Source organism: Tursiops truncatus, chromosome 5 (genome assembly GCF_011762595.2).
Source record: "Tursiops truncatus isolate mTurTru1 chromosome 5, mTurTru1.mat.Y, whole genome shotgun sequence".
In the NCBI taxonomy this organism is placed as follows: Eukaryota; Metazoa; Chordata; class Mammalia; order Artiodactyla; family Delphinidae; genus Tursiops; species Tursiops truncatus.
The window spans coordinates 3,540,544-3,564,181 of NC_047038.1; the positions used below are offsets into that span (position 1 = coordinate 3,540,544).

The 23,638-nt window shown below is 45.1% G+C and overlaps 1 protein-coding gene across 5 annotated transcripts in view; it reads left to right on the forward strand.

Moving 5' to 3' along the window:
* The window catches only part of AFAP1 (actin filament associated protein 1), a 153,479-nt gene that overhangs the window by 75,280 nt on the left and 54,561 nt on the right, over positions 1-23,638 (forward strand). For all 5 annotated transcript variants that reach the window (XM_033856657.2, XM_073804816.1, XM_033856656.2 and 2 more), the window contains 3 exons: positions 2,906-3,117; positions 6,949-7,128; positions 23,136-23,231. In XM_033856657.2, the coding sequence (XP_033712548.1) occupies positions 2,906-3,117; positions 6,949-7,128; positions 23,136-23,231 (488 nt within the window). The remainder of the gene's footprint in view (positions 1-2,905; positions 3,118-6,948; positions 7,129-23,135; positions 23,232-23,638) is intronic.

A 23,638-nucleotide genomic window follows, 5' to 3' on the forward strand; every position in this document is an offset into this window, starting at 1 on the left:
TTCTAGAGCAGGGTTTGAGCAGAGGAGAAGCAGCACCACGAGGTGGAACGGGAGATTGATTCCAGGGGTTCGACCTCACACGATGGCGGAGCTGTTGAAGGTGTGCCCGAGCACCTGGTCAGAACGGCCGTCGGGAAGGAGAGCTAGAGGAGATAAGGACACGCCATCGGTGATGCTCTGCTCTCCTCCCCAGCTCTGTGTCTTTCTTAGCTTTCCACGGGGCCCTCGTTACCTCCTAACGAAATCCCGACCCCAGCCCTGACACCGGACCCCTTGACATCCTGTTACAGCCCCCAGGAGGAACCCTGGACTCTGTTGGTCCCAAGAGACTTGCCAGTGAGCGGGTCGTCCTGTGGGCTCAGACTGTGGCCCCCGACTGCTTGGTTTGCTGCTAAGTTGGCTGACGTTCTTGTAACGTGATTCCATCAGTCCTGCTCTCTCAGAAGAAGGTGGGCCGTGGATTCCAGGCGTGGATCTCAACCCCTGGGTAGCCAGGGGCACGGTCTACTTTTTCAGTTCAGAATCAGGTTTTCACTTCATCCTTCATCAGGATGGGGTCTCGGATGAGTCACCCGCTCTCTCAGCATCCTCGTTCCTTTCCTCTGAGATAAGGATACTGCTCTGTGCCCGCCTCCGGGCGGCTAAGACGGCCAGCAAGGCAGAGGGTGTAAGTGCAGAGCTGGCTTCCTCTTTTCACAGCCTTATCCCACGGCGTACAGATACAAGTATAAAAACTACTGCCTGACACATAGTGAGCGCTCAATAAATACTTGTTGCATGAATGAAATGAAATGTTCCCATTTCTGACTGATTTAGTCATTAATTCTTTTGTTCATTTGTTCATTCAGTGTTTACTGAATTTGATGTTCTAGAAAATGAGCTAAGCGCTGAGGGGTTCATGGCCCCCCAAGCTGTTGTGAGCAGCATCTTTCCAGGATAAATTAGGACTTGCTCCACCGTCCGTCTGAAATCTCTCAGTGAACCCTGGGCCATGGAGCAGCACGTGGTCTTTCATGGTTTCGTACTTCCTTCCCCATGTGCTACGTGCCCACTGTGCTAAACTTAAAAAACCTTTTGTTATAAAATATATTTATAAAAAAGTGCATAAAATATGACTTGCCAGAGTTACCTCTTCGGTCATCCTAGTCTCTTGCTTAAAATCTTTCCTTGGCTACTTTATCAGGATTTAAAATTCAATCTAAACTACCAGTCTTTCCATTCCCCCCCCTTAGTAAATAAATCTTTGTGGGGGAGTAACATGCAAGTGTGACCACGGAGTACAAATCACAGCCCGGTTTCCAGTGAGTTCTGCTCTGTGCAAGGTCAGCCTTTTCTGCCCCTTCTCCCGTCTGTGCAACCGGTTGCTTCATCCATGGTTTCTCCTTATCTGTCGCTCATTCCTCGTTTAGGTGTTCATTCCTCACGTGTGTTATGAAAGCAAATGTATTCCAGATGTGTCCGGGGGTTGAGGGGAGTGCAGAGATGAATCAGACACGGCCTCCAGGACCTTATGATCCAGCAGGGCTGAAATTAATAAGATCACTCATAGTCACTAGTATTTATTCATCACTTTTAAGAAGCCAGCCATCCTTCTGAGGGCTTTGCATTGAATTTCAGTCGATCTAACAGTTCTCCCTTCTATAAATATTTGTTACTGGCCCTGCGCCAGGTAGTTTGTTAAGTGCTGGGACAATCACATCCAACAGGGTGGCCTCCCTTCCTGCAGGGGACTTAACAGCCTGATGTGGGACAGGCAGACAAACAGAGGTGACAATACAGTGAGATAAGTTTTGTGTTGGGTAGTGTGGAAGCAGAGGGGAGGGGCATTTCACCTGGTGTCTTAGCTCAGGCTGCCGTAACAAAATAGCATAGACTGGGTGATAAAACAGTAGGCATTTATTTTCTCAGAGTTCTAGAGGCTGGAAGCCCACGATCAGGGCTCTGGCATGGTCAGCCTATGGTGAGGGCTCTCTTCCTGGCTTATGTACATCCGCCTTCGCCCCGTGTCCTCACACGGCAGGGAGAGAGCATGGGATCTCCCTCTTGCTTTTCTTCTAAGGGGATTACGACCTCATTTAACCGTAATTACCTCCTAAAAGTCCTGTCGCCAAATACAGTCACATTGGGGTTTGAGCTTCAACACATGAATTTGGGGGGCACCCAATTCAGTCTATAGCAGTCAGTGCTGGTGATCCAGGGAGGGCTTCAGGGAGGAGGTGCTGTAAGTTAAGTCCTGAGTGATGAGAGCACGTGTCCAGGCAAAGGCAGGAGTCTGAGTGGGGTGAGTGCGAAGCCTGGGTGAGAGCAGCGTGTGAGACCCCGAGGTAAGGGAAAGCGGGATCTAGCTGGGAGACTACAGACAACCCGGTGTTTAAGTGTTGGTGCATGGCAGAGCCAGAAGGAGGTGTGAACCTTTCCCACGGATGACCTGAAGGAGAGGGGTGGCCTCGGGCTGGATCTCGAACCTTAGGAAGGGTTTGTGCGCGTGGCGATGCCAGGAAGGAAGAGGACATTGCAGACTTGAAAGGACTTTAACGTGAAGGCGTGGGTGGGAGTTTTCTTTGGCGCAACTCTCTGCGAGATGGGGGTCGTGGTGCCCGGCAGGAATGCGGCAAGGATTCGACACGTAGGGTCTGCAGGTGCTGGGCCCGTATGGAAGAGCCCAGAAGTGGCTTTTGTAAACATGGCATTCTTAGTCACTTCAGTTGAAAGCTCTTCGTTGAGTTTCCGCTGCCCAAGCCTTAGTTATTTTTTCCCTGTTTCTGCTAATGTTTCCCCAGTTACTTGAAGGCAGAAGCCTCTTTCTCGTTTATGAATATGATAATGTGCCCTGCAGCCCGCAGGTGGTTCTCAAGGTAAGGCTTTTGTAACCAGGGTTTTTACTTTTATTTCTTACTTTTGACAGATTATGACTCAGATGCAATGAGTAGCTCTTACGAATCATATGACGAAGAGGAGGAAGACGGAAAGGGGAAGAAAACGCGGCACCAGTGGCCCTCGGAGGAGGCCTCCATGGACCTGGTAAAGGACGCCAAGATCTGTGCCTTCCTGCTGCGGAAGAAACGCTTCGGGCAGTGGACCAAGTTACTCTGCGTCATCAAAGACACCAAACTACTGGTAAAGCCTTGCGACTTGGTTGCTCTTGTGTAGAGTCGGTAAGATGTGGTCGGCCGTCTAACCGGGTGGAATGTACACCCAGGCGGGTGGCGGTAACATCGGCGGGAGGGAGAGGGAACAGCGGTCAAGGGCTGGCCCGTGATGGGCCGTCAGTGAGCCCTGGCCGAGGCTACCATGGCTTTAACGCTGTTGGTTTCGCCAGCCCCCCTGAAGCAACCAGCGGGCAAAACCATCCCCATCTGGAGCCAGCGTCTGCGGTTCATGTCAGTGAAAATGCACGCTGCTTTAACTTGCCAGAGGTCGCAGGGTGGATTTTCTCATTTGTAGTGAGTCAGTGAATTCCTCAAAGCCAGGTCATCGAGTGGGCCGGGCAGGCCAGGCGAGGTCTGAGGGAGAGTGCCCAGGAAAGGAAATTCTTTTGGAAAGCAAAAGGCTGACTCTTTTTTTTCTTTTCTTGTAACTCAGAGAGACAGAATAGAAAGACAGAGTAAGTAACAGAGGAACGGAGACAGGAGGACAGAGACCCTTTGCTGTAGGTGTTAGTCTACCAGGGAACCCAGTAAGGAAGCCAGAGCCTTTGAGACACACCGTCTGTCCCTCCTCCTTCCTTGCCAGCTGTAGAAACCATGGCTGGTTATTGGCATTGCGAATGTTAAGAGTGTGTTATTGTATTTTGTTTTCCCTTCAAATTAACCTTGAGGAAAAAAAATCACTCAGAAGTATATTAAAACAGAACACATGAGAATGTATGATTCTGTAACTCACTTTTCAGTGGAGCAGATAACCCCCTTTAAAAAAATAGTCTCATCTGTGAATTATGGGAATCTGATTTACTAGATTCTTAGGACATGGTATGTTTTTTAATTAATGGTTTTGTTAAAAAAAATTTTTTTTTTAAACAGTGCAAGTACATGTTTTTTCCACATGTGTGGCCTGAATTTCTCCCAAATTTAGAATATGCCAAAAGTGATGATGCCATGGGGGAATTTTAAAGTAAAGAACGAAAGAAGAAAAAGATTAATATGGTCCGTATTTACAATCTGACATAATGGCTGCAAGAAGTGGATATATTATATAAACATTTTAAAACTACACAGTCGACTCTCATGTAAAACGCACTGTGGGCAGCTTGTGGTGGAGGGTAGGGTTAGTGGAGGACCCTCTGCCCAGCCCCCGCTCCACCACCCCTGCTCTCGTCTCCTCCCTCCCTCCCTCCTCATCTTCTGTTTCTTGCATTACCTACCGGGTTTCCCATCTTCCAAACCAGGATGATAATGCCTGCCATTTATAGGAGTCGTAAATATTTAAGAAGAGATTAATGGAAAGCCATGTGAAAGCACCGTCTTTGATGAAATGCAGAATCAAAGTTTCATTAAGAAGCATTTTTTCGTTCAAAAATGACCTATGATCCAACCGCCCAAATGACCCCTGTTGATGGTGAAAAAAAAAATCGACAGAACAGAAAGCCAGCCTCTTCCCCTAAGTGCTCCCGGCCTGTCTTCGCACAGGCACCACCATGACCAACTGTTTTGAGTAGCCTTCCAGAACCTGTTCGTTTCTATGCCCAGGCAGCTGTCTGGTGGACAGACCCATTCGGTTCCCTCACTTGTGGGGACAGCTGCCGGCAGACAGCTACCCAAGGTCACGTCCCTTCCCAGGGCGTCTGCATCCGCTGTGATCCTGAGTGTGAATGCCCCGCCTCGTGGGACCAGCCTGCAGGCGCGGTCCAGCTCCAGATCTCCCGTGGGGTTCTTCAGGGCCTTGTATTTGGACTGCACTGAAGCTTACCTTCTTCCTCTACCCAGTCCCCGTCCTCCTACAGGTTTAGCTCTTAAATAAATGCCCCTTAATAAATATCCCGTGTGCTGCTCTGTTTCACAGTCATCTTCCCTGGGAATCCAACCTGCAGGGAGCTCCAGACGTTACTGTATGGTATTACTGATAACATGTCCATTTTGAAGTGTTTAACTTAAGCAAAAATATAAGCTATAAAATTTCCTGGGACTTCCCTGGTGGTGCAGTAGTTAAGAATCCACCTGCCAATTCAGGAGACACGGGTTTGAGCCCTGGTCCGGGAAGATCCCACATGCCGCGGAGCAACTAAGCCCGTGCGCCACAACTACTGAGCCTGTGCTCTAGAGCCCGCGAGCCACAACTGCTGAGGCCCAAGCACCACAACTATTGAAGTCCGCGAGCCTAGAGCCCGTGCGCCCCAACAAGAGAAGCCACCGCAATGAGAAGCCCGTGCGCCCCAACAAGAGAAGCTACCGCAATGAGAAGCCCGCGCACCACAACAAAGAGGAGTCCCTGCTCGCCACAGCTAGAGAAAGCCCGCGCGTAGCAATGAAGACCCAACACAGCCAAAAATAAATAAATAAATTCATTTAATTAAAAAAAAAATTTCCTTTCCAATTCCTTCTACTGTTAGTTTCCTTTTCACTTTTTTTTTTGCACATACCGAGAATGTGAAAAGTCTGGTAAATGGTAAACGTTCATAGCAACCTGAGATTAGTTGTTTTTGGTGTATTTTTTTCTTCCTTTTTAGGGAGGGTGGCCATCAGTTTTACTTCTTAAAAAAGTGGGTATCTTCCATACCTGTGCCATTTAGGAGCCAAGGTCTTAGAACTGTAAAACAGGAAAGGGCTCTAGAAATCATTTCTGAAAAGCAGTATCTGTTCATTCATTCCTTCGTCAGTCGGTGGATTAGGGTCCTGGGTGCAGGCTCTGCGCTCACAAAGTTTGGGGCCAGAGCCCTGGCTCTGCCACTGTTCAGGATGCCTGATTTTGGACTAGTTTCCCAACCACCAGAACCTCCATTTCCTAATCTGCAAAATGGACGAACGTGACGATTAAATGAGATGTATGAAATGCCTCACGTAAGGTAGACACTCAGTATTTGGTAGCCCCTGTTATTGTTGCTAATTCTTTAATAATAATGTAATTCAATAAAATAATAATAAAAACAGCAATAACTCATTTCACAAAAAAGGAAGCAGGCTCAGAAGGCTTAAACGACTTGTGGGAACCCGGATTAAATTAGTCGCAGAGCTGGGACCCAGACACCTGAACTCTTAGAGCACGTATTGCCAGTACGGGCTGTGCTTTTGGTCCCCAGTAACGCAGTGAGCCCTGGGCAGGAGGGGAAGCCTTTGGACAAAGATCTGGTTTGAGAGGTCTAGATCAAGCGAGAGTGATGGGAACTCAGCGTCCGTGTCCCCACAGCACTGAAAGCTCTAGGGCGAATGTCAGTGATGCAGACGGAGCAGCGTGCGTTTTGGACCCTCTACTCAACCAGAAAGCACAGCTTTGCAGACTTTTTTGTCCGTTGTATGTTGATATGTATACTCTTCATAAAATCATTCACCTGTCTTTCAGAAGGAGGGTAGGGATGGGATAGGAGGACACCAAACAACATAGGTTGTGGAGTAAAGTATCCAAGGTCCTGTCTGCCAATAGGGCGGCAGTGCCGTTTCAGCAATTCTAGTATCTTCGTGTCGCTTAATGGGGAAGCTCCACTAGAACATAAGCTCCATCAGAGCAGGGACTTTGTTTCCCACCGAGTCACCTCCTGGGTGCTTGGTAAATTCTGCCGAATTAACGAGCAGACGTTTTTGCACGCACATGGAGGGGAGGTGCTGGTGTGGAGCGGTGCTCTGTATGTGAGTCCCAGTGTCTGCAGGTCGCTCTTCCAATCTCTGAGTATCTCCACCCTTCAGTCGGACCTCCAGGTGCTTCGCCAGTACTCCTGTTTTCATTGTGCCGGAGTTTTATCAGTGTGTTTCTGCTTGGACTTCCTTACAGCCTAACTTTGATTTCTCCTGTCCAATGCAGTGCTACAAAAGTTCCAAGGACCAGCAGCCCCAGATGGAACTGCCGCTCCAAGGTTGCAACATTACGTACATCCCAAAAGACAGCAAAAAGAAGAAGCACGAATTGAAAATTACTCAGCAGGGAACAGACCCACTTGTTCTTGCTGTCCAGAGCAAGGAGCAGGCCGAACAGTGGCTGAAGGTAACTTGTTGCTTTTGTTTCTGAGACATCTTCTTTCCCAAACCTCTTTCTGAGATCTGTTTTATTGAATTTGTACTTTTTTCCAAGCATAGGTGAACAATGGATTAACCTGAATAGTTTTGTCTTTGATAGTGGAATATTCTGATTACTTTGAGGTTAATCACTTTAAATTTTGTCTTCAAAAGGCAATATACCCCCTGTTTACAGGCTGCTTCTAGAGGTTTCTTTTTTTTTAACATCTTTATTGGAATATAATTGCTTTACATTGTTGTGTTAGTTGCTGCTGTATAACAAAGTGAATCAGCTATATGTATACATATATCCCCATATCTCCTCCCTCTAGCGTCTCCCTCCCACCCTCCCTCCCTCTCCCACCCCTCTAGGTGGTCACAAAGCAGCGAGCTGATCTCCCTGTGCTATGCGGCTGCTTCCCACTAGCTATCTATTTTACGTTTGGTAGTGTATATATGTCCATGCCACTCTCTCACTTCGTCCCAGCTTACCCTTCCCCCTCCCCGTGTCCTCAAGTCCATTCTCTAGTAGGTCTGTGTCTTTATTCCCGTCTTGCCCCTAGGTTCCTCATGACCTTTTTTTTTTTTCTTAGATTCCGTATATATGTGTTAGCGTACGGTATTTGTTTTTCTCTTTCTGACTTACTTCACTGTGTGTGACAGACTCTAGGTCTATCCACCTCACTACAAATAAATCAGTTTCGTTTCTTTTTATGGCTGAGTAATATTCCATTGTATATACGTGCCACATCTTCTTTATCCATTCATCTGTCGATGGACACTGAGGTTGCTTCCATGTCCTGGATATTGTAAATAGTGCTACAATGAACATTGTGGTACATGACTTTTTTAATTATGGTTTTCTCATGGTGTATGTCCAGTAGTGGGATTGCTGGGTCATATGGTAGTTCTATTTTTAGTTTTTTTTTTTTTTTTTTTTTTGCGTTACGCGGGCCTCTCACTGTTGTGGCCTCTCCTGTTGCGGAGCACAGGCTCCGGACGCGCAGTCTCAGCAGCCATGGCTCACGGGCCCAGCTGCTCCGCGGCATGTGGGATCTTCCCGGACCGGGGCACGAACCCGCGTTCCCTGCATCGGCAGGCGGACTCTCAACCACTGCGCCACCAGGGAAGCCCTATTTTTAGTTTTTTAAGGAACCTCCATACTGTTCTCCATAGTGGCTGTATCAGTTTACATTCCCAGTGCAAGAGGGTTCCCTTTTCTCCACACCCTCTCCAGCATTTACTGTTTGTAGATATTTTGATGATGGCCATTCTGGCCTGTGTGAGGTGATACCTCATTGTAGTTTTGATTTGCATTTCTCTAATGATTAGTGATGTTGAGCATCCTTTCATGTGTTTGTTGGCAATCTGTATATCTTCTTTGGAGAAATGTCTACAAAGCTACAGTAATCAAGACAGTATGGTACTGGCACAAAAACAGAAATATAGATCAATGGAACAGGATAGAAAGCCCAGAGATAAACCCACGCACATATGGTCACCTTATCTTTGATAAAGGAGACAAGAATATACAATAGAGAAAAGACAGCCTCTTCAATAAGTGGTGCTGGGAAAACTGGACAGCTACATGTGAAAGAATGAAGTTAGAACACTCCCTAACACTATACACAAAAATAAACTCAAAGTGGATTGAAGGCCTAAATGTAAGGCCAGACACTATAAAACTCTTAGAGGAAGACACAGGCAGAACACTCTATGACATAAATCACAGCAAGATCCTTTTTGATCCACCTCCTAGAGAAATGGAAATAAAACCAAAAATAAACAAATGGGACCTAATGAAACTTAAAAGCTTTTGCACAGCAAAGGAAACCATAACCAAGACGAAAGGACAACCCTCAGAATGGGAGGAAATATTTGCAAATGAAGCAGCTGACAAACGATTAATCTCCAAAGTATACAAGCAGCTCATGCAGCTCAATATCCAAAAAACAAACAACCCAATCCAAAAATGGGCAGAAGACCTAAATAGACATTTCTCCAAGGAGGATAGAGCTTTCTCTTTTACTTTGATTTTCTGGTTTCACTTTATTGTATCTGGATGTCAATTCTTTTTTATTTATTCTGCTTGGGATTCCCTGGGATTTTTAAATCTGTGGATTGGTATTTTTCTGTTTTAGAAAAAATTTTCAACCATTTCCCTTAAAATATACCTTTGCCCATTTCCTCCTCTCCCCCAACTAATTTAAATATATGTTAGACTTTTTCACTGTATTCCACTTTTATCTTCTCTTTGTGTTTTACTATCCTTTTTTTCCCTTTAGTCTGGTTAATTATTTCTTGTTACTCTCCAGCTCACTATGTCTCTCTTTAGCTGGATCTAATCTGCTGTTAAGTTTGTTCCCGTTCACTGGATTCTTAATTTTGTTTATGGTAGTTTCCAGTTCTTGAATTTCTGGTTGTTTCTTTTTAGGAATGTTTGTTTGGCTTTTCTCTCCAATAACAAGCACATAACAGACATAATTGTTTTGACAGTGGTTTTGGTTGCGTTTGGACCTGGTTCTGTTATCTGTTGTGCCTTTTCTTGTTCATGTCATTTTGTCGTCTTGCATGCCCGGTTATCTAATGATCATGCTGGGCATTATATTTGGAAAAAAATATTATAATCATTTTTAATAACAGCTTATTGAAGTATAATTCACATTTCATGCAATTCATCCTTTTAACATACGATTCAGTGGTTTTTAGTATATTCACAGAGTTGTGCAACTATCACCATGATCTAATTTCAGAACATTTTCATGAACCCCAAGAGAAGAGCTGTCCTCACTATGCTAGCGGTCATTTTCCCCAGCCCCATCCCCAGACAACCACTCATCTGCTTTCTGTCCCTGCAGATTTGCCAACGCACTCATACAACATATGTCCTTTTGTGACTGTCTTCTTTTACTTAGCATAATGTTCTCAAGGTTCATCCATGTTGTATATGGATTAATATCTCATTCCTTTTTATTGCTTTTTGTGTCATTTCTAAGAAACCATTGTTTAATTCTAGGCCTTAAGATTTACACCTATATTTTCTTGTAATAGCCTTATAGTGTTAGCTCATAAATATAGCCTGTGATCCATTTTGATGTAGTGTTTGCTTGTAGTGTGAGGTAGGGGTCCAATTTCATTCTTTTTCTTGTGTGTGTCTAGTTGTCCTTATAGAAATAATTTGATTCTCAGCACAGTGCTTTTTTCTATCCAAGAGCATTTGCCTGTGCCACATGCTTGAGGGGGCAGTAGGTCTCCAAAATCAGTTTAATTTAATTTCAGAGCTTGAGATTTTCAGAGCCATCCAGGTGACTTGAAGTCAGCCTGCAGTCCATTCAAGGGCAGGCTTATTTATTATTTTTTTTTGCGGTACACGGGCCTCTCACTGTTGTGGCCTCTCCCGTTGCGGAGCACAGGCTCCGGACGCGCAGGCTCAGCGGCCATGGCTCACGGGCCCAGCCGCTCCGCGGCATGTGGGATCTTCCCGGACCGGGGCACGAACCCGTGTCCCCTGCATTGGCAGGCGGACTCTCAACCACTGCGCCACCAGGGAAGCCCGGGCAGGCTTATTTTTATTACAGTCTTACTCCAGCTACTAATCTTGGGGCCCTAATATTAAGCGTGAGGGTTTTGCCAGGGGCCTCATCCTTGGCGAGCCCTGGACTCCAGCTTTCGGTCCCTATTCCGCCAGAGCTGTCAGGGTGCTACCTAGCTTCTTGGCTACCTCCTCTGGGGGGAATCAAAGGCAGTCCCGGCTGCTGGGCTACTTCTCTGGATTCCCATATACTTTTGGATCATGACCAGGTAATTCCACACTATGATAATAGCTCTTTTCTTGCTCTTAGGAAGATGCTGTGTATATTTCATCTTGCTTTCCTCATTGTCTTTATCAGGAGAATTGGTCCAAACCTTCTAGTCCATCATTGCCTGCTAGTACTTGCTTTGAAAAACCGGTTGGGAGTGGGTGGGAAATCCTGATGAGACATTTTATAACAATGGTTCTTGTAACATGCCAGCATCCTTTAAACTTTGAGCCTCACTTCCCTCTCATCCCCCAGGAAAGTATAAGGGTCAGACTCTGTGATGACAGCAATGATGGTTTCTGTTGGCGCAGAACACATAGATGTGGCTTTTCTCATCTCTGTAATTTGGGAGATGGAGCAGAGCATTTTTTTTTAATGGGAGTCCTGTGATCAGGAGTTTCTGCTGCTGAATTTGCTTAGCCTTCCAGACACAGAATCTTAATACGTTACATGTCAACCACTGGTGTTACCAAAGTACTTTTCCATCATTATTATCTCTTAATCCTCAAAACCGCTGCCTGAAAAAGGTGTTACTATTGGCCATTTCATTTTACAGGTGAGATACCAAGTCCCAGGTAGACGGGATGTCACAGTGATCAACCAGTGATGGGGCCAGGCGTTGACCTCTGAATTCCTGGCGTCATTTTCATTTTCATTCTGCTGGGCCATCTTGACAATTTGCCATTCTCTCTTTTTATTCCTCACTTCTAGGTTCTTAGCACCATTCCTTCAGTAAGGAGGGAGAGAATGAGGAGGTAAACGAGGAGCCTTATATGTGATTCTGTTTTCTTCACCTGGTCCCAGTCTTGGTTACCTGTATCTGGCCTCCTGCATTTTTGTGTTTACCTGTCCCCTAGTGGAGAACCCAAGAAAGGACACTCTGAAACCTAAGCTTTCTTCTCTTTTCCATCTGTTCTCGCAGTCTGTTGAGTATTTTATGCGTACTAACGAGCAGCTCCCTTGTGAATGGTATTGGTCTAACATGAAGTCATCTAGCGTTCACTGGGTTTTACTGTTTCACTGGGAAATAGGAATGAGCGGACAGTGCAGCTCACAAATAGACAAAGACAAAACTTTTTCAAGATGTCAGGTGCTGATGGGGTGAAATAGTCTTACACCTAATTTCAGCAGATGTGAGATACAGATCACAGGCCCTTAGCTAATTACAGAGTGATGACTCTGTCAATGGGAGCTTAACTGCAAAAACTTTTTAGCACTTGCTGATATTGCTTTAAAAAGAAGTAAATACTTGGTAAGTTATCTTTTTCTAAAGGGTTTAACTTGATTAATTACTCCACTTAATGTTTGTGCTTTACTTCCATTGCATATTGTAATACAAGAACCTAAGAAGTCTTCATTAGAGATGGAAGTCTGATGACAAAACTGCTTTCAATCAATCAGTTACAGAATTTTAATTTTTTAATATCAGCAGAGACCTGAGATGTTTTAGTTTAGTTTCATCCAGATATTGTTGTTAGATTGGCTGCCTTATCAGAATCAACTGGAAATTAAAAAAAAAAAAACCAATAAACAAAAAAACAATCCTAATCCCTAATGATTAGATTCATTTGGGACCTAAGAACTTTTTTTCTTTTTACTTTATATCTTTTACCCTTTTTAAGATCCAAAAAGCCACAGATGTAATTGAAACATGCCTGCCCTATTCTCTCTCCCTCGATTGTGTCTTTTTATTCTTTTTGAACCATTTATAAGGGCTTTATCATTAGTAAAGATGTTAATCATTAAAAATAAAAATTCTCTCCGTCTTCCAAGTTTACTTGTATCTTTGAATTTGGTCTTTATTATTATCTAGGTATACTTTAGAAATGCTTTTACTTACAATGTCTGTACTCATAAACAAGAAATGATATTATTTTTCATGTTTAAAATTTCCACGTAAATGGCTTCCAACTGCACGTGTTCTGCATCCAGCTTTTTTTCCCTCATTTGCTTGCACCCTCACTGTCACGGGCAGTGTTCAGTGAGCATTCTCGTGCGGGTCGCCTGGTCTCGGTGTCCTGGCTTCTCTAGGATGGAGACCGTGTGTTGGAATTGCTGGTGTTGATATGTGCACACCTTCAGCATTACTAGAGCCTCGCCAATTGTTCTCCAGGGTTGTTTGTACAGTTGTCCTTCTACCAGCAATGTGTGAGAGCAATCACTTTGTATGTCTCTTTTGAGTTTCTTTGTACCTATGCAGCAAATAGAAATGCAAATTTCAATACCCGTCCCCCCACCCTCATAAAAAGGGTGCAGAAACAAGGTTCTGCACCTTGTTTTTTTTTCCTAAATAGAGTATCTTGGAGATTTTTTTTCTCCAAGTTAGAGGATAGAGCACTTTTTCCCTTTTACAATACATAGCATTTCATTTTATAAATAAAATATACTTTAAAAAAATCTTATCTTCTATTTGTGGATATGGGGTTGTTGTCATTCTTTTGATGTGACAGGGAGTTCTATAATGTTAATCCTGTGCCCGCATCATCTCACAGTTTTGCTGGTCTGTAGACTGTATTTCCAAACAGAGGAATTGTTTGCATGAAGGTTATAAGCAATTGTAATTTTGAGATACAGTTGAATCACTTCGTAGGTTTACCAGTTTACCTTCCCACCAACAGTATGTGAGTGCGTTTCCCCCCACCAGTGTGTGAGTGCCTTTTCCTCCCAAAAGCATGTGAGTGCCTTTTCCCGCTACTGTCCTGCCAGCAGCCTGTGTTACCAACTTTTGAATTTTTGCCAGGCTGATGAGGGAAAATGATATCTCATCTAGTTTTAATCTGCATCTCTCTCATTATGAGTGACATTGAGCATCTTTTTTAGGGTTCAAGAGCCTGTGGCTGTATTACTGTTTCCGTGAACTGTCTGTTTATATCCTTTGCCCTTTTTGTAGATATTCTGCTCAGAAATCTATTTTTAAGGAACCTCCTGATGCCCGATGCCAAGCCAGGTTTGGTAATCACAGCTCTAGCTCAGCCTACTCATTTCCACTTGGATAAAAGTCCTCATGGAAGAGAGCATTTGAGAGCAAGTAAGTGTTTCTGCAGGCAGATAGGCTGTTAAGGCAAATGGCATTCCACAGCCATTTTCACTTAAGTTTTATTTGACTCTTATAACTGCTTCTGAAATTCATTATAATAAACATAAAGGAGCCGGGAAGGAGAAGGTGGTGAGCCAGCACTGTGTAGAAAGACAGTGTCGCTAGAGCTCAGATTGGAGTCCAACGCTGAGTTCTGACCTCGGCCCCGCCAGTCACTCGCTGAGTGTCTTAGATGAGCTCCTTGACTTCTCCGTGCCTCAGTTTTCTCATCTGTGAAAATGCGAGGGGTTGAAAGTAGTGTCTGCTTTTTAGGGTTGTTGTGAGGCTGCAACCGTGTTAAGATATGAAGTGTTTAGAAGAGCACCTCGCCTCTGTGAGCGCGTATGTAGGTGCGAGCTGCTGTTATTGGTGGTGTTAACAAACATACGAGCTCCTGTTGAAATCTGTTTGGAAATCAAGATGACAGCAGGATGTTTTTAGGGGCCAGAGCTACGAGTGTTCACAGCCCTTCCTCCCACCCTCCTTTGCCCAGACCTGCAGGGAGTCTGGGAAACATCTTCCTGTGTGCCCATAGGGAGGAAACCATGTGCCAGTCATCTGCCGTATCCCCTATTGCAAATAAATTAATAAACATCCAAAACAACTCTTAAAGGTCTATACCAAAGAGATGTTCAAGGGAAATTGGCTGCACTGTAGACACCACTGTCCTTTTCTAATGAGAATCCGTGAGAGTCCTAATGCTGACCTTGGTAAATTGCATCCGTCCTTTTCTTGCTTTCCCCCCCCCCCATTCCCTGCTGGGTAATGTAGGGGTTTTACAGCACCTCCTGGTTTCAAGCAGTTTTAGAGGAATACAGTTGAAAAGAGTTTTCAGCATGATTTAATGTGCTGGGAGAGTATCGTTGTGGTTTTGCCAGACTTCTCAAGGAGGATCACAAACAAGTTTATTGTATACTTTAGCTCATAGAACCTGACCCTGTGTGTCCTTGAAGAAAGGTTGATCTTAGTTCCCCGACCAGGGATCAAACCTGCGCCCCCTGCAGTGGAAGAGTCTTAACCACTGGACTGCCAGGGAAGTCCCAAGAAAGGTCTTTCGTATTCTCCCAGGCATCTCCCCTTACTTTGTTTCTTCCTGAAGAAGGGCCTTCATGTAGTGTCATCATTTCATTTCACCCTAAAGAAATTAATAAAATAAAATGATTTCTTATAGAGCAGACCTTCTGGAAATAACTCCTTTCAGCTTTTTGTTTGTTTGGTTTTTTCTTCTCCTTTCAGCTTTGACTAGAAATGTCTTTATTTCACCTTAACTTTTGGTGAGAAGTTAGCCATCACTTGTATCAATTGTGCCTTTGAATGTGATGTGTCATTTTTCTTTTTCGTGGCTCCCTTTAAGATTTGCTTTTTTAATCTTTGGTTTTCAGCACTTGACTGTGAGGTGTCTGGGTGTGGCTCTATAGGTTTTTATCTTTCTCAGAGCTTTTTTTTGTTCTGTGGGTTGATGTCTTTCATTGGTTTTGGACCATTTTTGGCCATTATCTTTTCAAATATTTTTCTGGCTCAGGTTTTCTCTCCTCTCCTTTTAAAATTTGTTGGTACATGTTAGGTCATTTGGAATAGCCCATGGATTTTGGATTCTCTGTTCTGTTTTTCTTCACTCTTCCGTGTGTTTCAGTTTGGGTGGATACTTTAGATTTACCCATCCTCAAGTTTACTGGTCCTTTCCTCTTCTGTGTCCAGTGTGCCCTTAAGCCCATCTTATGAATTCTTCTTTTGTGATATCCTATTTTTCATTTCTAGCATTTTTCTTTGGCTTTTTTAAAAAAAATAGTTACCATCTCTCTTCGGAAATTCTGTATCTCTTCACACATGTCTTAATGCCTTTTTCACGATCCGTTTTGACTTCCTATCTTAGTTATTTTAAAGTGTTTTGTAATTCTGATATTTGGATCATCTCTAGGACTGTTTCTATTGAATTTGTCTCATGAGTTTACATTGTATTCCATCTGCTTTGTGTAAAAGAACAGTAGAGACTGAAGTAATTACTGTTTCCTTCAGAAAAGGGTGTGCCCCTTCTCCCCTCTGCTGCTCATAGGTGGGCTGCCTCCGTCTCACTAGTTGAGGCAGACCTGGACTGGGCTGCAGCTTTACTTTCATTCACTTTGCTATTGCCTTCACATGGTTTCAGGGCTGGATCTGGAATTTTCCATCAGCGTGGCTCAGGTTCTGAGCTGTGGTGGAAGTCTGGAGGTCTCTGTGTGCTACAGACACATGCTAGCTTTCTGGACCAGCTTGGTTTTCTTTTTGGCCTGATGCTGGCCAGCTCTTTGGTTTGCTGGGGTATTCTCTCTGTTCTCTCTGAAAAATTATCTCTGAATTTTTTTAGAGCTCACCCACCTTGTTTTAGTTGTCAAGGTGAGAGTGGTGGCCTGCGTGCCTTTCTATGTGGCAACCAGAAGTCAAGATACCATGTGCTGCCCCTTTTTCTTCATCAGTCTTGCCAGAAGTTTATCTATCTTATTAGTTCTTTCAAAAAAACCTAATTTTTCGTCTGTTGATTTTTCTCTATAGTACTATTGTTTTCTATTTTATTAAGTTCTCTTCTTTCACTTTGTTTTGGCTTAATTTTCTGTAATTATCCCAACTTCTTGAATTGTGTACTTAGATAATTGATTGTTAGCCCTTTCCATATGTGTGTGTGTGTGTGTGTGTGTGTGTGTGTGTGTGTGTGTGTATATATGGATTTAAAGCTATGCATTTCCCTCTAAGTACAGTTTTAGCTGCATCCTCTATTTTGATTTTTTTGTGTGTGTGTTTTTATCATTCAGTTTAATGGGTTTTTTGTTTTGTTTTTTGGCTGCAGTGGGTCTTTGTTACTGAATGTGGGCTTTCTCTAGTTGCAGCGAGTGGGGACTACTCTTCGTTGCGGTGGTGGACTTCTCATTGTAGCGGCTTCTCTTATTGCAGAGCATGGGCTCTAGGCGCATGGGCTTCAGTAGTTGTGGCATGTGGGCTCTAGAGCGTAGGCGCAGTAGCTGTGGCACACAGGCTTAGTTGCTCCACAGCACATGGGATCTTCCCAGACCAGGAATCAAATCCGTGTCCCCTGCATTTGCAGGCGGATTCTTAACCACTGCACCACCAGGGAAGTCCCCTATCATTCAATTTAAAATATTTCCTAATATCTGTTGTGATTCCCCTTTTTACTAATGGTTTATTTGGGAATATATTGCTTAGTTTCCAAGTATTCAGTGATTTTTAAAAAAATTACCTGATTGTTTTACATTTCTATTTTAATTCCACTCTAGTCACAGAACTTTATATGGTTTCACAAAGTAGAAATTTATAGACTTGATTTATTGCTCAGCATGTAGTCAGTTTTGGTAGGTGTTCAGTGTCTACTTGTAAGGGATGTGTATTATGCATTTGCTTGGTGTACTCTTCTATATATGGTTGTTAGATCACAGTCATTAATTGTCATGTTCAAATCTTCTATATCCTTACTAATTTATTTATTTGTTTTATCAGTTACTCAGAGAGAGAGATGTGGGAATATCTACCACTTTGATTATGAATTTATCTATGTCTTTTTTATTTCTGTTAGTTTTTGCTTAGTATTTTTGAGGCTATGTTATTTGTTGCATACAAAATTTAAATGGTTATATTTACTGGTAGTTAAAACCTGAAATGTCCCTCTTCCTCTCAGTGTTTCTTGCCTTAAAGAATTACTCTCTGATTAATCTGTAGATTAATTATCTTCCTTATTGGTACCTTTTGATGAACAGGAATTGTTAAATCTGAAATCTGGTGTACCAGTCTTTACTTCTGTAGTCAGTACTTTTCGCATCCTGCCGCCCCCCCCCCCCCCAATTTTAGCATATTCCAAGCCACCACGATAGAACCTGTTATTTTCTTCCAGAATTTTACTGCCTCAGTCTTTACATTTAGGTCTCTGATTCACGCATGTCGGTTTTCATGTACAGGATGAGATACGGGAGTCCAGATTCATTTCCTTCCATATGCATAGTCAGTTGTTTTAGTACCATTGGAATGAACTTAATTGCCACAGTTGGAAATCAGTTGATTGTGTAATGTGTGGGTCCTTTTCTGGGCTCCTTGTCCTGTGTCGTTCGTCTGTTTGTATGTCCTCATGTCACTGCCACGTCATGATTGCTGCAGCTTTAGAGAGAGCCTTGAAATCAGCTAGGATGTGGCTTCCAACTTTTTTTTTCTAAATGATTAAAAACTTTGTAGTCATAGTTTTATGTGTAAGAAGTCAATGCTGTCATCATGTTATTTTTATTTCACCTTGTCAAGGCCACGTCTTTATGATGGAAGTAGATTCTTCTTCTTAAAGAACTATCGTAAAAGAAACAACCCTGCTTTATGTTGATGATAGCGTGTTAGAGTGGCAGAAGATTGAATGAAAAGTCTGGAAATCTGGAGTATATTCTGAGAATGCCTTTAACTCATTATGATATTTTTGGTCAGCAAACTCTTTCCCCTGTATCTATCAAGTGGAAATAATACTGACCAGAATGGTCCAAAAGCTAGAATGAAAAGGCTACATAAACGCACTCTCAGAACTGTAACAAACAGTTGAAATTTGTGATTTATTACTACCACGTCTTAGGATTCCTTCTGTGAAAATTCTAACAACTCTCTGTCATGAATTGCTTTGTAAGACAGATGCCAGGTCTTTTATTCATATAAACTCCTCTTCTCCCGCACTGTCCTAAACCTATTATCCAGGTGTTCAGTATTTCGAAACGTGGTTTCAGTGTAACAATTAAAGACCTTTTTGGTAAGTCACACGCACTCCCTCTTTCAGGTATGAGAAGCCTGGGGCCTTTGTTGGGCCAGTACAGGACTTGACAGACGCTTCTCCAAGGATCGTTACCAAATTTGTTTCTGTCCTTTTGGTCTGCAACTTCCATTACCAGCAGCTCTTGCCAAAGTTCCCTCTCGGTGCGTGTGTGTGCAGATGCTGAAAACATGAACCATCTTGTTGGGGTCACTCAGAAGACAAGAGTCAATATTCCCAGAAATGGAGTGGTCAGATTTCCTTAAAAAATGTGCAGAGATTGCGTTTCTGGAGATGCAGGCTCAAGTTAAAAGCAAACAAAAATACCACAGAACATATAACAATTTGTATTTTGAGGGATTTGTGATTCTGAATTTGGATCCAGTTCTCTTAAATACGTATTAAACTTCTCACAGAACATGGCTCTTCCAAAAGAAGTATATTAGTGTAAAAACCTCATTTGCAGCTATTTGAGAAATCGGGTGATAAACCTTTTATTTACTACTTCCGAATGAACTCTGCAGGGGCAATGTGGCAATAAACAGCAATCAGAGAAGAAAGACAGTTCCGTGAAGATAACCTGAAATAATCCAACCGTTTGATAAAACCCATGGAAAGAAAGACTGGTTTCTCTCATTGATCTTTTCAGCAGTGCCTTTCTCTGTACCTGGGATGTAATTACTATTATTAAACAGTCTCATGTTGCTGGGATACCATGAATAACCCCACCTGGCCCCAGGCGTGCTGGGTCTCCTCTGGTCTACAGAACCCACCTCATTCTGTTCTCTCCACGAGGAATTCAAGTCCTAGAAGGGAGAAACTAATAGGGAGGAAAGGGTATAGTTGATCTATGTACAGCATTGTAAGCATGCGGGTATTTGGGTTGGCTTCATCAGGAAAGGCTTCTCAGAAGGGTGATTACATTTCGTGAGCTGGCATTGACGGCTCGGTGAGCTCCCCTGGCTTTGGAGCCTCAGAGATTCCTCGGTTCCCCAAACGTTTGTTTGCGGGAAAAACAGGACCTGATATGGGACGGGGGAGAGTGGAGGGGACAGTCCAGTGACCAGGAGTGGGAGGAAGTTGGTGAGGCTGGGGTGTGTTGTGCTGCAGGCATGGCTTTTAGCTGATGCTCCTTTTCTTTCTCTCTCTCTGGTTTTTTTTAATTAAGTCATTCATTCATTCATTAAATTTTTGGCTGCGTTGGGTCTTCGTTGCTGCGCGCTGGCTTTCTCCAGTTGTGGCGAGCGGGGGCTACTCCTCGTTGCTGCGTGTGGGCTTCTCATTGCGGTGGCTTCTCTTGTTGCGGAGCACAGGCTCCAGGTGCGTGGGCTCAGTAGTTGTGGCTCTCGAGCGCTAGAGCGCAGGCTCAGTCAGTAGTTACGGCACACGGGCTTAGTTGCTCCACGGCATGTGGGATCTTCCCGGACAGGGCTCGAACCCGTATCCCCTGCATTGGCAGGCGGATTCTTAACCACTGCACCACCAGGGAAGCCCTCTCTCTCTTTTATTTTTTAAAACTTCCCCATCCCTGAGGATTTTAGGAATCTATGCAGAGGACTAGGGAAACTTTGTCACAAGGCTTTACTTTTCTCATGTGATGGCCTAGTCTCTTTCCTTCTGTTTTTCATTCACAGCTTTTTTTTTTTTCTCATAGGGAATTTCAGGTCGAATTTATCTCTTCATTCCCTCCTCTTTTTCTTTCATCAAACTTTTTTTTAGTCGCTGTTATGTGCTAGACATTGGGAATGCCAGCCTAAGTGAGACAGAGCCCCTTCTCTCAAAATGAGCCTGGCTCGATAGAAGAAGCAGACCTGCGGGTCCAGGATGCCCGTGACCAGGGCCTGAGTGCGGTGCGTGGCCCGTGGAGGGGCAGCCGCGTTGTGTCCCATGCAGGAGGGTCCGAGCAGGCTTCCTGGTCACGGGGGACCCAGGCTGCTCATGAAGGATGAGTTCCGTCCAGCCGAGAGGGGAGCACACCTTCTCCAGGAGATACCTGAGATCTGACTGGAGCTTCGTAGATCCTTCCCCCTTTGGAAAAAAGAAAAAAAAAAAAAAAGGAAAGAAAAAAGACAACTGTGTTTTGCATAAAAGCTTTTGCCAGAGATAGGTTTCTGCAGGTAGTGTTTTGTGGGGTTTAGCCTTCTAGTCTGAAACAAGGGCCTCGAGACCCTTAGCAGTGTGTGTACAATTGAACGCATTTTCGCGGGAAGGGAGCACACGTTGGCATCCTCGTTGAGCTGTCCCAGTGGGCGTCGCTTTCACACGTTCTGGGCAGAGGTGGAGGCTCACAGCCTTGGTGGCTCAGCCGTGCCTCTGGAGCTGGTGGTGGCACTGGGGCTTCAGCCCGAGCTCCCATCAGATGCACAAGCCCAGGAGTTTTCCATCGCATTATACTTTTTACCAAGAGGGAAGAAAACGTCTCCTCCTTAGGTCAGATAAAAGTGTGCCTTGTCAGCTGAAGGCTTGATAAACACAGGGGAGGTGAGGGAATAAAGACCTGCTGCAGAAAAAGCAGCAGTGAAATGAGCATGAAACGCAAAACTGAGGGAACCTTTTCTGCTCGGCGACATTCAGGAGGTGCAGGTCACCTGGCTGGTGTCACCTTTGCTTACGTTTTCACACCTCAGACTCAACAAGGAGAAAAACATTGCAGCAAGCTCTCTGGGTTTCTTCTTTTCCTTTTTTTCCTGTTTTATTCTGCAACGTGGACCTCACTCCATTGCTTTTTCGTAAAGCGGCTGGGCAGCAGGATGGCTGGAAGTGCTGTCCCGGCCTCCTGTCCGTTCCTGGCTCCCATCCCAATCCCAGAGCAAGCCAAGGGAATCTGGATGTGTCTGCTGAGATCGTATTGCAAAGTTACTACACAGATAGCTGGGGCTTTGGCATTGCTTTTTTATTTTTTTCTCAGAAAGCACTTGGGTTGAACCCAAATTGCAGCTTAGTTCCAAAAAGAATAGAAGACATTTTGAAAGCTTTGCCTGCTAGCTCTTCATTCACCAGAGTGTAAGTTGCACCAACCCGGGAGCTTGTCTGTCTTGTTTGCTGCACGTCCCCAGTGATCAGAACCATGCCCACCTCCTTGCAGGAGCTCAGGAAGGACGGGAGGGACAGCGGGTGGCCGCAGGGGTGGCCCTGATTGCCAGTAGTGCCGCAAGATGGTCCTGACACCTGCGGGTCTGGGCCAGGATCCCTTTCTGAGCTCTCAGCGTAAACTGTACAGGTGCTGGCAGTGATGGCGGTGCTGGCGACAGTGTACACGTGCAGGTGCTGGCTGAGGCATCTTGCATGCAGGGTCACGTTCTCTCTTCACTCAGCCATAAATACAAGGCACGTCATGTTGATGCGCCTTCCTTGCTAGTGAGGATGCCGAGGTGAGAGAGGTGGCGCCTCAGCCAGTACTGCTGTGTCTGCCTCACAGAGCAGTCAGGCGCCTTCCCAGACTCCTGCTGCCGCCCGCCCGCGCCGGCCCCGCGCCCTCCCCTGCTTCTCTAGAGCCCAGCCCGCCCCGTCTCTGCGGAGTCCTTCCTCTGCTCAGCTCCTCCCTAGGTGTCCCCTCCGCCATGCCCACCGCCTCCCTCCCTCCTGCTCCCTCTTCTTGGAGGTGAGCTCTTCCGGTTTGCTTCTGGCTTCCCTGCCCATCGCAGCTCAGACTCTTCCAGCTGCTTCTCTCCTTTGGCCCCACCCCATGTACTGACTGGCTCGAGGTCTCCTCCTGGGTCTCCGTCCTGCTTTGTCTCACCCTCCCCCCGTTGGCTCATTCCATCCATGGCCATGAGCACCAGCCTGTTGACAGTGATCCCCTGGCTCCCGCTGGCCTCTCCCAGCCCGTCTCCTGGCCCCTGGTACTCTGGGTCTTCCGTAAACTCTTCACATCCACCACAGGGCCTTGCACCTTGTCCCCTCTGCCTACAACCCTTTCCGCCGGTTCTTCACGTGGCTGCATCCTTCTGGTCATTGAGCTCAGCTTTCAGCTTACATGTCATCCCAGGAGGGCCTCTCTTGATCTAAATCAGCCACCCCTTTTTGTTAAAGACTCTCTTCTATTCTTTGTAGCGCTGACTGCTGTCTTACCTCCATTTTTTGGTGATATTCATTGTTTATCGTGGTATCTAACTTTTACTGGAGCGGAAGCCCCATGAGGGCAGGACTCTCACGTACACCGTTCCCTTCTGTATCCCAGAACCTCTGTCAGTACCAGGATGGGATAGACATTTGGTGAATGATGAGTGAAAGAATGAACAAACGAGTGCCTGGCATCCTGGAGCTTAAATCCAGATGCCTCTGACCCCTCCTACCGCACCTCCTGCCTCTGCTTGGACCCTTGTGTAACCATCTCTGCCCTTGTGCACTCACCACAGGTGGTCAGAGAGATCTACAGCGGCTGCAGCGGGCCAGCAGACTCGGAATGTCCTCCCCCCTCCAGCTCCCCGGTGCACAAGGCAGAACTGGAGAAGGTAAGGGGCGTGTTTCTTTCTAGGAATTAACCTTACGGTTAACTTGGACCTTCCTCGAAGTTTTCATAACACCTCTGATATTTCAGCACTTCTGGTTGAAAAAAGGAAAAAGATAAGGCAGCCCTGCTTCCTCTCTGCCTGCTCTGTAGGAAGCTCACACTGGCTGTCTTACAGACCGCATGGTGAGTTTTATGCTTCCCAGCTGTAGATGCAGGAGTGGCTGTAAACGTGGCACAGGATGTGAGGGGATCAAGGTCACCTGCTGTTACACAGCAGCGTGAGATCCGCAGGCAGCTCTGTGTTCTTCTGGAATACAGCAGGTGCTTCGTCAGTGCACCTTCCCAGAGGTTTATTCCCAACAGACGGGTAACACTTCCTGTCCTTCTCTGCTCTGTACTTGGGCGCCG